This window comes from Corylus avellana, chromosome 2 (genome assembly GCF_965113065.1).
Source record: "Corylus avellana chromosome 2, dhCorAvel1.hap1.2, whole genome shotgun sequence".
In the NCBI taxonomy this organism is placed as follows: Eukaryota; Viridiplantae; Streptophyta; class Magnoliopsida; order Fagales; family Betulaceae; genus Corylus; species Corylus avellana.
The window spans coordinates 3,288,379-3,304,311 of record NC_142491.1 but is presented as its reverse complement, the minus strand read 5'-3'; the positions used below and the strand labels follow the sequence as shown (position 1 = coordinate 3,304,311).

The following is a 15,933-nucleotide window of genomic DNA, read 5'->3' as shown; positions in this document are numbered from 1 at the left end:
TGCGAGTGGTTATTTTAATAATTGATATTTTTGGTCACAAAAATACCACATCAATTTTTAGCGCTGTTGCCGGGGACTGCTTAACGGTTTTATTATCACAATTTAAGGATTGATTTTAGCTTAATAATTCATTTTTCTGCTAATTTTAATTCTGTTTGTGTTTTGTTTTTGTTTTATGTTAGAATTTGCAAACAGGTCCGTAGCTGCCTTCACTGTGACTGCGATCGAGCGCACGTACGCACTCCACCTTTTGTGCTCGATCCCTCCACTCCTGTGCTCACACCCATCTGCGGCAGTACACTCAAGCGTACTCTGCCATGCGATCGAGCGCATTAGCAGCAGTCCGCTTCCAAATTTCCAGGGCACCTAAAGGCCGTTTGTGAGTTTTTATTTTTATTTTTCTGTTGTTATTTTATGTTAATTATATTAGTTTAGTTCATGTGGGGAGGCATTCCAACACCCCATGGACCATGTTCATATTGCTATAGTCCTTATCATCATATTAGAGATTGTCCTACAGCGGGACAATTTTCTAATTATTCTTATGAGCATATGAACAGACCGTTCTCTAGACCAGGGAATGGCCATTATTCTGATTCCTATAGCCCGGCGTGGAGCAACCAGTCTAATCTCTCGTGGCAAACTCAAGCTCCTGGGAATTATGCTCCACAACGTCATGAACTGTACCATCAGGCATATCCTCAATTCAATGATCAATCCTATTCTCCTCCATATCAAGCAACTCCACAACAGATATACCAAACCGAACCACCTCCTTCGATGGGTTCTGACTTTCAAGAATATCAAGAGGAGCCATCTCCCATCTACTGGCCTTCACAACAACAATACCAAGCCGCACCACCTCCCTCAGATTCTAATTTTGAGGATCGGATACTAAAAATGATAAGTGAGCTAACGGGTGAGATAAAGCAGACGGTGAAATCTCAACAAGAACGTTATACCCCTCAATTCTTCGCCGAGATAGACGCCAAGATGGAAGCTCATGTTGAACAAATCGTCAACCACCTCAATAGGATGGAAGAAGAAGAGTTTCAAAATCAGCCGGTGGCCAATCCTGATGGACACTACATGAAGGAAGAAAGTATTTCTTGTCATGAGCAAGCTATCACCACACTGAGGAGTGGAGAGGTGGTCGAAAACCACGTGGAAGAAAGGAAAGAGGAGCCAAAGGAGGAGCAAATTGAGGTCCCACAGGATCTACTTCGGAAAAAAAGCAAGGAAGCGAGCACTAAGGCTTCTTCACCATCACCTCTTATTCCCGAGATGCCATATGAGCTCCAAGCCCCTGTTCCAGGTAATTTGAAATCTTCATTTTTAGGGATAGATGACACTATCCCGGCCATTATTTCTTATGACTTACCAAGAGGCCAGGAGGATAGTCTGTTAGGGCAGTTAGACGAGGAAAAAGTGACCATCGAGAAGGATCTACCTCGATATGCTGACATTTGGAATTACCCATTTGTGGGTAAAATTTATTCTCTTTGGTCCAAGAGAAGAAAAGATTGGTGCTTCAAATTTAAACTTAAGGGTCAGAGAACACTGCGCGCATCAAGGATATGGATTCCGTTCCATATATTTTGACTAGATGAGTCAGTTTCATAAGATTGAGTGCAGGCCCTGTGCGCTTGACTCCTCATTCCACCAGGGCATATGATCTCCATCCAGGTTTATTTTATCCATTGTTATTTCATTCTTTGTTTATCTTTTTACAACAATGTGTGCACTTGATTGGTATTTGGTTGGAGTATCACTTTATTTTTAGGACATGTGTTTTTGCATTCAAGTTTGGGGGTATGATATGCCTACATCTGCTCATTCAAGTATTTCTGTACTCTTGATCTTATTTTTTAGTTCTATACATACATTGGGGACAATGTATGATTCAAGTTTAGGGGTATGGAAAAACAAAACACGGTCCATTTTTGTTGTTATGTCATTCTTAAGCATATGGTTGAGCTTTGATTTTGGTTTAAATTTTCATTGATAGGCTTAAAGTTATGAACACATGATTATATGACTTAGGGATTTTAAGTCTTGTTATTTTCTTTTGGCAACATGAGATGCTTCTTGTTTCAATTTAAATCTATCTTGAGCACACTAGCACATGTCTGTGAGGTATGAATTTTGAGACCAATTATGTTTGTTTTCAATGTCTTGAATTCTGTTGGGTGACATATTGGATGAATAACTTTGGCATGATATATATGTATAAAATAAAAGAAAAAATTAAAAAAAAAAAAATTCAAGTTTGAATTTTTCGCTAAGTAACCGCACCTCTTGCCTCATTAAGCAGTCAGTGTTCGCGTCAAAAAGTGAAATTTTTTTGGGTTGATTAATAAAATGGTTAGCTTAGTTTCGTAGCCTTTTTGACTCGAGTTAGTAAGTCCTTAGGGGTGTCTTTACACCTAGTGCCCTAAAGCCATTTGGTTTGGGAGACATTGGCCTAACACTCGATACATGAGTCAACTAGAAAGCTTAAGGGAGCTAAGCATTGCAAAGCCTACAACAAGAAAAAAGAAAAAAAAAGAAAAAAAATGTATGCCTTGGTTGTTTCATTTGATATGAAGTCCAATAAATTCTGAGATGTTGATTCATTCATACTGGAATTATTTTGAAGCCTCATGATTATGTGTTAGTTCACTTTGCACTGATTGAAATTTATGTATCTCAATCTGCCATTTGTAAGTGATTTGACTAGCAAATTCCTTGGAATTTTGAAGATGAAGTTTATAATTTTAAGCTTGCTAATGAATGAGAACCATTATTTTTGTGATACTTTATCCTTTTGAATGACATAATGATGACAATGTTTGTGGGTATCATTCCTAGAAAACCTTCATGAGACTTCACTCGTCCTCTAGGGAATGCCTAGGGGTTTAAAAAGCTTGTTGCATACGCTAAATGCAATTGTACATCCCACGAAAGATGGACTTATCTTTTTGTTTTTCAGTTTATTTTCTGTTTTGTATTGCTAAGGGACTAGCAATATGTAAGTTTGGGGGTGTGATAAGCGCCGAATGTTGCACATTCAAGCCCCTTAATTTGCATATGTTAATTCCATAGCGTTGTTATTTGTTTGATTTTATTTTGTTTTTGTGTTTTTAGGTTATAAATAAAGATGCAATTAATTCCATTGATTTTGGGCTTAAAAGCACACTTTGAGAAGACTTAGAAGATATGGTTAAACTTAACCAATCATGGTTAAGTTTAATCAAATAAAGAAAATGATTAATTCGGAAATTTTCAAATTGGAGTCAAAATCGGATTGGATTCAAATTTGGATTCTGCATACGTCTCGGTATTTTGGCCATAACTTTCAGCTCAAATATCCGATTGAGGTGATTCAAGCGGGACTGGAAACCTAACTCAAATTTCTATAAATCATGGTCAAATAGAATTTTCCTAATTCGGAGCGCCGCAATGCCAAAATTGCCCCGCAAGATAGGAACGCAATTCTGGGCGAATCCTATTCCGATTTGGACTTAGGTTTTCTTTATTCTAATTGAACTTGGACTTAAATCTCCGAAATTTCTAGGTTTCCTAGGGCTTCTAGGACTGACTTGCTCCCTATAAATAGACCTTTAACCTTCAAGAGAAGGTGTGCTTAGTTTTAGATACAAAAATCTTTTTGGAGGCTTGACAAGTTAAAGAGGAGATAATCCATGGCAGGAGGCCATCCTAGCACCTCGATGAGCGGCTAATTCTGTAATAGGGTGTTGATGTAACCCTATCCAAGCACAATGGTTTGATTGTATTTAATTTCTAGATTTTTAATTTATGCATGTTGATTGTATAACTATGAGGATTGCTACAATTGATTTATGTTCTTCATATTAAATGCAATTGTTCTTAAATTTCAATATCAATATTTGTAAAATTCTTCTCTTGTCTTAGAAAGTATTTTACTTTTATTGAAATCAAATCATTTTTGTTTTCTGTGATTATGAGGATGATGGTTATACAATGGGTTTAATTGACATATGATCAATAGGATTTGATAGGCCATGCCTAGGGAAGACGGATTGTACTACATCCTAGTTTAGTGTAATTTAGGTAGACAGTCCGTGCCAACCGAAGATGGGTTACACTTATTCATTGATTGTATGTATCCTATTATAGAATTTGATAATTTATACTTAGGGAAGACGGGTCGTACCGCATCTTAGTGGTTAGGTGGACGATCCGTACCAACCAAAGATAGATTATGCTTATTCTTTAATAAGGTAGTTTCTTGTTTATTTATAACATGCATAGAATGAATATCTAGAATTAATTATGATTAACCATTGTTGTGCGGATAGAGGTGAAGTCAATCCCTTACACTCTCTCTCTTATTTTAAATCTCTTTTATTTTCATGCACTTTAGTTTTTAAAGAAAATCAAATCAAACATCTTTTTAATTAAGTTAATTTTAATCTTTCAAATTCTGATAATAAAACCCCTGTAGTCCTTGAGGTTCGACACCCTCTCTATAGCCGTATCCTACAAAGATTCGTTCTATTGCGAGTGATTATTTTTATAATTGATATTTTTGGTCACAAAAATACCACATCATCGAACATTCGTCAAAGTCCTTACAATCCCATCATGCATCCTAATTCTGATTGTACCAATACCAACAATCTTGCAGGTGACATTATTTCCCATCAAGACTGAACCACCATTGACTGAATCATAGGTAGTAAACCAATCCCTTTTAGGGGACATATGAAATGTACAAGCAGTATCAAGGACCCACTTGTCGTTAGAAGGATCATTAGAAAGGGTAACTACAAGGACAAGGTCTGAACCCTTAGAATTTCCTTCGACAACACCAGCCACAGAAGAGGAACTTTGCTTGTCACCCTCCTCTTTATTTTTCAACTTCGGACACTCGGATTTATAATGCTCATACTTTTTACAGTAGTAACACTTTACTTTCTTCTTTGACCTGGACTGGGATCAGCCTCTTGATTTACCTTTACCCAAATCCCTCTCACTGGATCAACCTCTAAAATTAGTAGAATTTTCTGAACAACCCTTAACAAATAAACCCTCTGCCTGATTATCACTACCTTTACTATTCAATCTTGTCCTCAACTCCATAGAATTTAAAGCAAATTTAACATCAGCTAAGGAGATAGTATCTCTACTGTACAACATTGAATTAACAAAATTATCAAAAGCATCAGGTAGTGAACACATCAAAATCAGGGCTTGATCATCATCATCTACTTTAATATCAATATTTTTCAGATCCAAAATAATTCTATTAAAGTCATCAAGATGATCACAAAGAGGCATACCTTCTTTCATCTTGAGGATATATAACCGTTGCTTCAAATACAATCGATTAGTGGGGGATTTCGTCATGTACAAGCTCTCCAGCTTCTTCCAAAGTCCAGCGGCTGTTTCTTCATCGGCAACTTCTCTTAAAACTCCATCTGAAAGAGACAACAAAATTGCACTGTGGGCTTTTTCTTCAAGTTCCTTTGTTTCCTCCGTTGATGATGTTGATGGCACCTCGCCATCCAAAATCTTTGCCAAGCCTTGTTGTCGTAATAAAGCTCGCATCTTGATGGGCCAAAGGCTAAAACTATTCTGACCATCAAACTTCTCTACTTCAAATTTTGCCGTAGCCATCCCGCAAAATAAATACCCGAGCTCTGATACCAGTTTGTTGTGACAAATGCAAATTCCAAGATCACCAAAGAAGTTGAAAAGTGTAGAATAGAAAAATAACACAACCACACAAGACACAAAGATTTAAGTGGTTCGGCTTAACAAGCCTACATCCACTCACGGAGACGATCCAGAAGAAATTCACTAACAAAGAGTGGAGTACAAAGAGTAGTACAAACAAAACCACTCAAACCCAAAAGCCCCAATACACCCCAATCTCACTCAAAAGAGAATTAGATACAAAAGAGAAAAATATTCTCTAAAATTCTCTAAGCTTTTCAGCACTCAAAATGAAGAAAAATGGAGTATCTCTTTTTCTCTACAGTACAAGCCTCTCTCTCTCGACAGCTTTGCTTTTCTTCTTTCTCTCTTTTTCCTTGCAAAAGTTGATGCCTCTCCCCTCTTGATGACCGAATGGCTTCAATAATAAAACAAGAAGCCCTTTCACAAAGCTTCTAAAAGAAGCTCAATGAATGGAGAAGTAAAATGGACGTGTGTGAGAGAAACACAAGTCAAAAGGTATGGGATGCCATAATGCTTTGGGGCCCACGGTAAGGTTGATGAATAAATTCAAGTCACATAATCTGACAGTTACTATAAGAGTGGGGGGGAGGCATGGTAATTTCTTTTCTTCCAAAACCTATAAAACAAAGAAAATACAAAAATAAAATAAAATAGCACAAACTAACAAAATTAACAAATTAACAAATATAAGATAAGGGCTAAAATATTACTATTTTGGTACGTATCACCTCCCTCCTCAGTTACCATGCCAGTGGGGGGAGGGGCATGGCAACTGAATGGATATAGTCCCTCCAATTCAGTCGATAAATTTCATGCTTGAAGATCTATTTCAAAAAAAAAAAAAAAATGTTCAGAACATAAAAACTACACATGCACGCGCATACAAGTAGAGTGAGAGAGACAAACCAGAAATAACGAACAGTTAATTCTTCGATGATAGCTAGACTGTGGCCAGAGTCTCGGTAAATATCTGCTGTATATTCCAAACACTCTATGCCCGGAAACTCAACCAATTTCGGACACTTCTCAAAGCAAAGAACTTCTGAACTTTGCAGGTGCGACAGATTTGGGAGTGTTTCTAATGATGTGCAGTCACTTGTATCCAAATACATTAAACTTGCGGGGAGTTCTGAAATTGATTGAAGACTCGTGCACTGCTTCAACGACAATTTAGTTAATTTAGGAAGGCGGCCGATGCCATGAGGTAGATTAAGGAAATTATTTTTTCCTATATCCAAGTTCTCGAGTGAAGACAAACACCCATGATCAATTGGAAACCCATCTTCAGACAGATTACAATCGTAGAGATTTAGCCTTCTCAAAGAACATAGTCCAGAAATGGAAGCTGGGAGCAAATGTGTGGGATTGGAGCTTTCTGGTGATATCCGCAGTAAGAAACGCCATAACCAATATTTTGAAGTTTGTCCATTACATCCCAATAATGACACAATTTCGAGATTCTTTAAAAGACCAAAGGAAGCCGGGAGTTGCATAATACTAGTTCTGTCGGCAATGAATTCCTTTAAAGCCATCATATTTTCTAATTGCTCAGGTAGCTTATCAAGTTTTAAGCAGCCAGCCAAGTTAAGAATTTGAAGAGATTTTAAGTTAGTAGTACTTTCCGGAAGATTCCTTAAGTTCTGGCATCCTTCTAAATTTAGCAAAAGAAGTCTTTCTAGATTTCCAATGGACTCATGAAGCTCAATCAAACTTGTGCAGCCTTCAAGTATCAGTATCTCCAAAATTGGGACTTGGGAGAAGTTTGGTGTCTTGGTAAGACATTTGGAATTTTTGAGATTAAGGACTTTCAACCTGTTAAGTATCTGCCAAAACAAAATCGTTAAAAGAGAAGAAAGAAAGTTTTGACTTATAAATGGAGAAATAAAAGGAAACGTAAGATTTATTATACTTTGATCTCCTTCCAGACTTGTTTGACATTACTATCCTGCATGTCAAGGATAACAAGGTTCTCTAAATGAAAATTTGATGGTAAAAATTTCAAAGGACACCGATGCCAACAAAGCCATCTTAACCCTTCAAAAAGATGTCTATCGCATCTTGTGAGATTTGCACCATTGATTTGTAGCAATCTCAAATTTTTCATCTTTGCAAATGCTTCAGTTTCAAAATGTACATCTTCAAGTATAGATAGATTTAGAATGAGACCCTCTACTGCTTCTGATCCCTGGAGAAATAGACAATAGGATTAGTAACACACATTCTCATGTTGCGAACTCCTAGACATTTTTGCAATAATTTTTTATTTTTTTAAAGATAACATTAATGTGATGTAGACATGATTATAAGTACTAATAATGTGATTGCATGCCTTTCTACTATATCCGTTGCTGAAATGATTTAGAATTATCTTTTTATATCTAAGATCATACCTTTATTATATGTTATGTGTATAAACTATTCAAGGAACAATGCATGCTGAATTATAAAAAAAACATGACAAAACTCATGAATACCTATATAACAAGCATATTATGTGTTTGTGTATTCAAGTGTTTATATATGAATGATTAATTATGCTTCTTACCATTTGTTTGTTAAGCACGTGCAAGACATCCTCATGAAACCACAATCTACTACGTTTTCTTAGATCGTTGGATGATCTTTCACGAACAATCTCCCTTCCCATATCTCGAATTAGATCATGCATCCTCAACTCATTTTGGTCATTGATTGTGACAAGAGACCTCTCAATAAGAATATTAATACCACTTTTGGGAAAGAAACCACAACCGTCAAATATTTTGATGGCATAATCTTTGTCCATACCAACAAAGAAACACGCAATATCAAGGAATGTGTTCTTCACATTATCATCATCTAGTGAATCAAAGCTCATTTCCAGTATTTTTTGAATCTGGTTGTTAGGATATTTTTGTAATTTTTCCAATGAATCTTTCCATTCAATAGTGCTTCTTCCAAATAGATTGGAACCCAAAATTTCCAGAGCTAATGGAAGCCCTCCCGCATAATTAACTACACTAATTGAGAGCTCCTTGTAATCTTGTAGTGGATGAGCCATCCCAAAGGCATGCCAACTAAAAAGTTGAAGAGATTCCTCATGATGCAATTCCTCGACCTTATATTTTTCATGTACTCCTAGTATAGTTAACAAATGTTCATCTCGAGTTGTTACAATCACTCTACTTCCTGGACCAAACCATCCAGAGCTTGCAGCTAATGAATTGAGTTGTTTCAAGTGATCAACATCATCAAGGATAAGAAGTACTCTTTTACAATGCAATTTTTCCTTAATCAAATTGATTCCTCTAGCATCATTGGCAATCTTCAAGTTCTTGGTTTTTAGGACTTCAAAAAGAAGTTGTTCTTGTAACTGAACTAAACCATTGGGTTGTTCTGAAATTTCTTTAATATTAAAAAGAAAACTGCTTCCTTCAAACTCTTTATATATTTGGTTATAAACAGCTTTAGCTAAGGTTGTTTTGCCGATTCCACCCATGCCATATATGCCTACAATGTGAACATCATTCGTTCCAAGATTTAATAAACCTTTCATCTCTTCAGTACGATAATCCATACTTATTGGATGTTTGGCAATATCCAAGCAAGCATTCTTCACTTTACTCAAAACTTCTTCAACAATTTTCTCGATAAACCTTGATTCGTACCTGATAAATATAATTTAAAAGAAAGCAAAAGAATAACATGAGCACAAGTAAAGTAAATGAAGAAAATTATATGAGCCATATGTGTCAAAAGTGTTAGTTCTTGTGTTGGCTTAATTCAGTTTCAAAATGCAGAGGCTACTGTTCATGGGCTCAAACACTGATATAGAATGCTCAAAATCCAATCTCCACCGTTCATAATGTAGATTCATGTGTTATGAATGTCTCTGCAAAATTTTAGCTCAATTGGACCACAAACGCCCATCAATCGGAGCAATTGATCAAGATTGGACAGCATTTCCAAGATGCTGATTGCATGCCCAGTCCGGACAGGCCTTCTTCGGGGTCTGGACTGCATTTCCAGAAACTCCATTTCTGCTCCATAAAGCCCTGTCCGGACAGCCATTAACCTGTCCGGACACCCATAAGTTTTAGGCCCAAAAACATGATTTTAAGTGGGTTAGGTCTAGGGTTTTGTTGGAGGTATATATACATTATTATAGAAGAGAGAGGTACGAATTTTCACCCCCAGAGAGTTCGTGTGAGGCTGTGCTTGAGTGATTATTTTGTTGTGAGCCAAATTGATTCCTCTTAGAGGATTTTTGTTAGTTTTGATTGTGTGCTTAATTGAAGTCTATCGGAAGGGTCCAATAAGGGAGAATCACGTTGAAGAAGATTGTGAGCGAGGAGACAAGTTGGAGGCTTGTCGATCTTATAGCGTCAAGGTCTTACAAAGGGTTATAAGTGTTCCTAGTGTCTGTAATCTCTGGATAATCTTTTGATAGTGATTTCCTGGATTTGGCTGCCCCGAAGAGGTTTTACTTTTAGAACGTTTTCTAAAATGTTTCCTCTTCGTCACCAAAATCTTTGTGTGTGATTGTTCATATTTTGGTGATTGTTTGCTTTGATAAATATCCGTTAATTCTGCATAAAATTGTGATATTTATCTATTTAGAGTTTTTCAAAAATGATATTATTATTTCCATCATTTGAGACTAATTTTCGTAGTAAACAATAAAGTAATATATATCAAATTTATTAAGAATGCCATTAAATATATTTCTATGCAATTTCTTATCCTACCAAATGACATGCAAGGAAACAATTTTTGTCATTTTTTTTTCCATTTGGATGACAAGGTCAGTAAGATTATGTTTGATATGCAAAATAACTATTTCATTAAAAAAATAAATAAATAATATTTATTAAGAACTGAAATTTGAGAATATTAGCTATTTCATATACCAAACATAACTTAACTGTTTCACAGAAAGCATTGCTATAAAATCATTATGTACTCTGCCGGTATAATGGGCATGGAACGGAAAACCATCAATGAATTAATGCAACTAAGAATTACCCTTCTATATATGATTATATTATATAAACAATTTATTTTTATTGAACTTAATAATTTTTTTAAAAAAAATAATAATAAGTTAAATGGTACCAATGTGAAGTTTAAGCACCTGTTAATTTGTCAAAATATTCCTACAACCAGAGAAGAAGATAGGTATTTAAAAAGTATTTTGTATTTTCAGGGGCATTTTATCTTGCTAGTTGATGTATTTATTTTTCAGACTGAAAACAAAAAGGTTGGCAAACATATGGACTAGGGATCAATCAGGATGCCTAGCAAAGGGAAATCAAATTTCCATTGCCTACCACCCATTTAATTTTATCACAAACTAACATGGACGGGAATGGACCCAAAGACCAAAAAAATTCATCTCAAAATAAATTTCAACATTCTTACTTTTTATATCACATTAATCACTTTTTATTATTATTTTAAAAAAAATTACTACAAAACAATTTTTTTTTACTTTTTTAATACAAAACGTTCTTACTTTTTTTTCTCACATCAATCAAATCTTCTACAGTTCCAATACACTCCCTTTTTTCAAGTCTTTTGCCAAACACACCCTAAATGTTTGAGTTTCAAGATCTTTTTCCGTGAAAATAATTGAGTTTAATTTCAAAATAACTTAAAGATTTGATCTGAGATCCAAAATTGCCTGTCACTATAAAACTCGTATTACTTTTTCTATAACCAAGTTAAATGTGGATCAGTAGTCATATAAAGTTAAATCGTCAATCTATTTTTAGCTAAACTTCAATTTAATTTTTATCAATTTTCGATTGACATTTAAAAGAAAAACAAAAGACAAAAAATAAAATAAAATATTAATAATAACGTTGCATAAAAAGCACAAGAGACAATAACATATATAATACCCGTTTGCAACGTCTTGGAGATCCCAGCCAGAAATGTTTGCAGCTTCGGTAAGAGCTGTTCTCCACTTGTGCACCCTCTCCATCTCCGCTTGAAACCGGTCTGCATGCCCAGCAAATGCTTCGGCAAAAGTTCCGGTTTGTTTTCGCACATCGGATGGGTTCACATCATAAAATATGGGAAGAAGAGTTTGGCTTATAGAATTCTTACAACGTACGATCTCCACAAGCTCATCAAGACACCAACTGGAAGAAGCATATCCTTTTGAAAAAACCACAATAGAAACCTTTGATTCTTGAATAGCTTTGCGCAGTTTGGTAATGATGTACTCCCCTCTAGGAAGATCATCATCATCTCGGAATGTGCAAATTCCGACATTCCTCAAGGCGGTGTAGAGGTGATCGGTGAAAGTTTTGCGAGTGTCTTCACCTCTGAAACTTAAGAAGACGTCGTAATTCCAACGGATTTGAGCAGCCATAGATACGGAAATGCTTGCTGTAAACTTGACTGAAAAAGGAGGCTGTGTCTTGTGAGTTAAAAGGAGTCGGCTGTGTCCTGAATATATGATCAGTTTTTCGAGTAAAAGCAAAAGGAAGCCTGCAATATGCATCCACTTTCCTTCAATAGTTGTAGGCCAATCTTTTCCAGCTGTTTGCAATTACCATCCACTTTCCTTCAATAATTGTAGGGCAACTTGACAACTGCCACAATGTTGACGTTGACCAAGACGAAGACTTAAGCCAAATCTTGGAGGATAAGTTTTGTAGAAATTGAAATGATAAAAGTGAAGAGAAATATCAATTACCATCCACTTTCCAGCTGTTTGCAGTTACCATCCACTTTCCTTCAATTAATTGTATGCCAATCTTTTCCAGCTGTTTGCAATTACCATCCACTTTCCTTCAATCAACTCTGGCGTAGCCACGTGGAAGATAAATCTCAAAGATGTTTTGTAGAAAATGAAATGATAAAAGTGAAGAGAAATATCATTTCCAAATTATTTCCCACTATATAATATTAAATTATGACGAAGCTAAAATTGATCTTCCAAGTATTTTCTGCATTTTTTAAGATTCTGTCGCGCTTAGAATAGCCATACATAAATATATAAAACTATAAAATTTAAAATTTAAAATTTTTAAAAAAATAATAATAATTTATATCTTTTTTTAGTTCATATATTTATATTTTTAATATATTTATTTATTTTTAATTAAGAATGGCATGTATCATTATTCTATTGGTGATAACGTAATACATTAATGAAACCTGTTAAGTATTTTGACGGAATTTGATTATTGGGACTAAATTGTTATTTTAGCCTATTCCGATAATCTCTGAATTATTTTATTTTATTTTTTTATGTCATACAAATATATTTGTAATTTAGGCCAACCACATTGACTGATTTTGCATTTATATTTTTTTTAGTTCAAGTCTTTTCTAACTGGATTTTTTTTTTTTTTTTATATATGTTTAAGTTAATTTATACGTGTTTTTTAAATTTTTATATATTTCTATTTTTTTGTTTTAATTTTATTTCGACTTTGGTTTTTGATTTTTTTTATTGAAACTACTGATACATTAATAAGTTTTTTTTTTTTTTTTTTTTTTTTTTTTTTTTTTTTATTTGTTGAATTTTAAGGGTATTATATAAAAATGGGATCTACCAAATTACATAATCCTATCTGCCTAGTGAACTTCCAGAATCATAGATAGAATAGTGTAAATTTTGAACATATTCAATCTTTTAAGTTGTAAACATATATATCTAGGCATAATACATTGAGAATAACAGACTATGAATAAATCACATGGTCTAATTGTGGTTAAACTCCTAATCATGCTAAGAATAAATACCAAATAAACTTACTCAGTTGTGCATGCTCCCTATATTCATTCGAAATTAAAAATATGCAGACATTGACAGAATTAGGAAAGACATCAACATAAGAATTCCATATCACAATTTTGACTATAAAACAAATGATGCTAATTCCTAACCTTGGCATGAAATATGTTCAAGAATAGCTCTCAAATTGCCATGAAAAATACAAAAGCATTAAAGGGGAGATTCATTGTCAAGCTTGTGATGGCCTCTCAATCACCCTATATAAAAGTTTCTTGCTTTCTGATCCTAAAATCCAAATCCATCCTCTTTATTAGCATGCCCTAAAATGTCAGCAATTTGGGCTCTGTTTGGCAAACTACTCTCCACTCATTAGCAAGACTTGTTAACGGAAACTATTAACTGATCCATTGGATGATTGTAAGAAGAACCCCAAATGAAATTGGCTTCATTTAATGATGTGGGACAGCCTACACCCACTGCTCAAGCAGCAGCCATTCTTTGGTGCAGGCAGTGTGCACCGCTCAATGGACACTCGAGTGGTGGTATCACATGGAGCAGGCGGAATGCCCCATTCGAGCTGAAGCAACCCAGTGTGCTCCACTCAAGCAGAGCAGCCTAGGCTGTATTGCTTCTGCTCAAGCGGTCTTCAGCAGCTAGTTTCAAAAAAAAATAAAGGATCTTATCACAGTATTTTTTCCACTTCATTTCCATCCAAAGTTTTGTTCCAAGCAAAAAAATAAGAATGTCACTGCCTCAATGAAAAGAAAGCAATAACTTGAGCTGGGTGAGCAAAGCAATCTGAGAACTTTGAAGACCAAAATGCTATGGTGTTCTACATCATACTCATATATAAGCACCTCATCATTTTGCTTTGCTTCATAATATAGAGAAATTGCATAGATAGCTAAAGGCACCAAATACCAAGTCCATGCTTCCTGAGCATTACCTAGAAAGGCAAGTTCAATTCCTAAACAAAATGTCTTCCCAACAAAAAGCAAACAACAGATCATATTAAGTCCAATAACAGAGTTGTGCAAGGAACTTTTTTGTTCATGGCACAGTGCAAAGGTTATTAGTGGCAAAATCTCAATTTAGCACTCTTCAATGATACCCATTTCTCAAAGCTTCCTTGCCCCTAAACTTGAAGAAGCAAGGGGCTATTTGGTGCATAAACAACAAACATGAAAGAGGGACTCAAATCACCAGAATTAGCACAGATGGCACTTAAGCCTGAAGGAGCCAATGTAAAATATTTCTGCTACAGGAAATCCTAAAGCATAAAAACAGGAGAACACAAGTGAATAAAGAAACTTCAGCAGAACAAGAAGGATAAAGAAGAGCAAACAACATCTATCCCTTAGAGAAGACCTATCTTCTAGTACAAGCAAGTATTCTTTATAGAAAGATACAAACAGGTTACTTATCAGTGGCACTAGACATTAATTATGCAAAGTAAGACAGGAAATGTCATACCCTATATCAGCTGCAATATCAACAGCTTTGAAACTTTACATTATAAAGAAGAGTTATAATGAATGAGAATCAGGACAGTACAAATAAGTGGGAAGATAATCCAGCCATTGTTCATACTTTTCATTTGAATTGTTAGTAAAGCAGAAAGAAATGTCAGATTAAATAGGTACGATAAGTGGATTTTTAGATAGATCATAACTTTATGTGTATGCCCAAAGCAGATCATGCTGTTTAGTTCTGAAGCAATTAGTTCTTCAGTCATCCATAAAAATATGAGGAAGTCTGCACAAAAGTTTCCAGCTAGTTTGCATAATTTTTGTATGAAATATTGAAGACCATTTTCAGCCTTTGGCAACATAAATTTAATAATTTCCCCTTTCAGTATGCATCGAATATGAAATCAACAGTACCCAAAAGCCAGTCTGGGAAAGAATTCCGAGTTTGAAGCACTCATGTTTTGGTGATACTTAAGCTACAAATTCTCTTCTTAACATACACAGCCCGGCTCATTTCATAGATCTTGCCAAAGTATATTACAGGGAGTTGGTCCAATTGCTTTTTGGTTCTGAACCCATTCAACTTCCTTTCCTGATCACTGCACAAAACCTTCAAACATCAATATATCTAGTATCTACACGCATACATTAACAACAAAATCCCAAAGGGGATTAAGTTTTGAAACAGTCCTACAAACAGTGAAAAAAACACTTACAGGTCCATTTTGACGAATACCCCTTTCAACATCAAACCCAATCCCAAATGGGTCTCTCTAAACTAGCATTTCCTTCCAAAATCCACATATAGAAACGAAATAAAGAATCACAGAAAATCGAAGCTATAAACCAATGGGGCTAGGGTTCGAAAAGATTTCGTTTCAAATTTCTGAAAATAGATGCAAACGGCTGTTCTAAAGGATGAAGACCAAAAATTTTCCAATTGCAAGAATAATGAAACACAAGCCGAACAACTTGATGTCTCGGTGCCTTTCGTCAGAAGTGAAATAGTAAGTTAGTAACATATTC

The 15,933-nt window shown here is 35.2% G+C and overlaps 1 protein-coding gene and 1 non-coding gene across 2 annotated transcripts; both read right to left on the bottom strand.

Annotated features, from left to right (window-relative positions):
- Positions 1-5,213: 5,213 nt before the first annotated feature.
- On the bottom strand, positions 5,214-12,311 carry LOC132167511 (disease resistance protein RPV1). Its single transcript, XM_088513292.1, has 6 exons — positions 11,589-12,311; positions 8,252-9,353; positions 7,616-7,891; positions 6,613-7,529; positions 6,417-6,530; positions 5,214-6,322 (listed from the first exon to the last, which is right to left on the bottom strand). Coding segments are annotated over exons 1-5 (2,904 nt in total). The 5' UTR covers positions 12,197-12,311; the 3' UTR covers positions 5,214-6,322; positions 6,417-6,529.
- Positions 12,312-14,230: 1,919 nt separating this feature from the next.
- Positions 14,231-14,309, bottom strand: LOC132168321 (small nucleolar RNA R160). The gene has a single exon (XR_009438837.2). It is a non-coding gene; the product is annotated as a small nucleolar RNA R160 (small nucleolar RNA).
- Between the last annotated feature and the right edge of the window lie 1,624 nt (positions 14,310-15,933).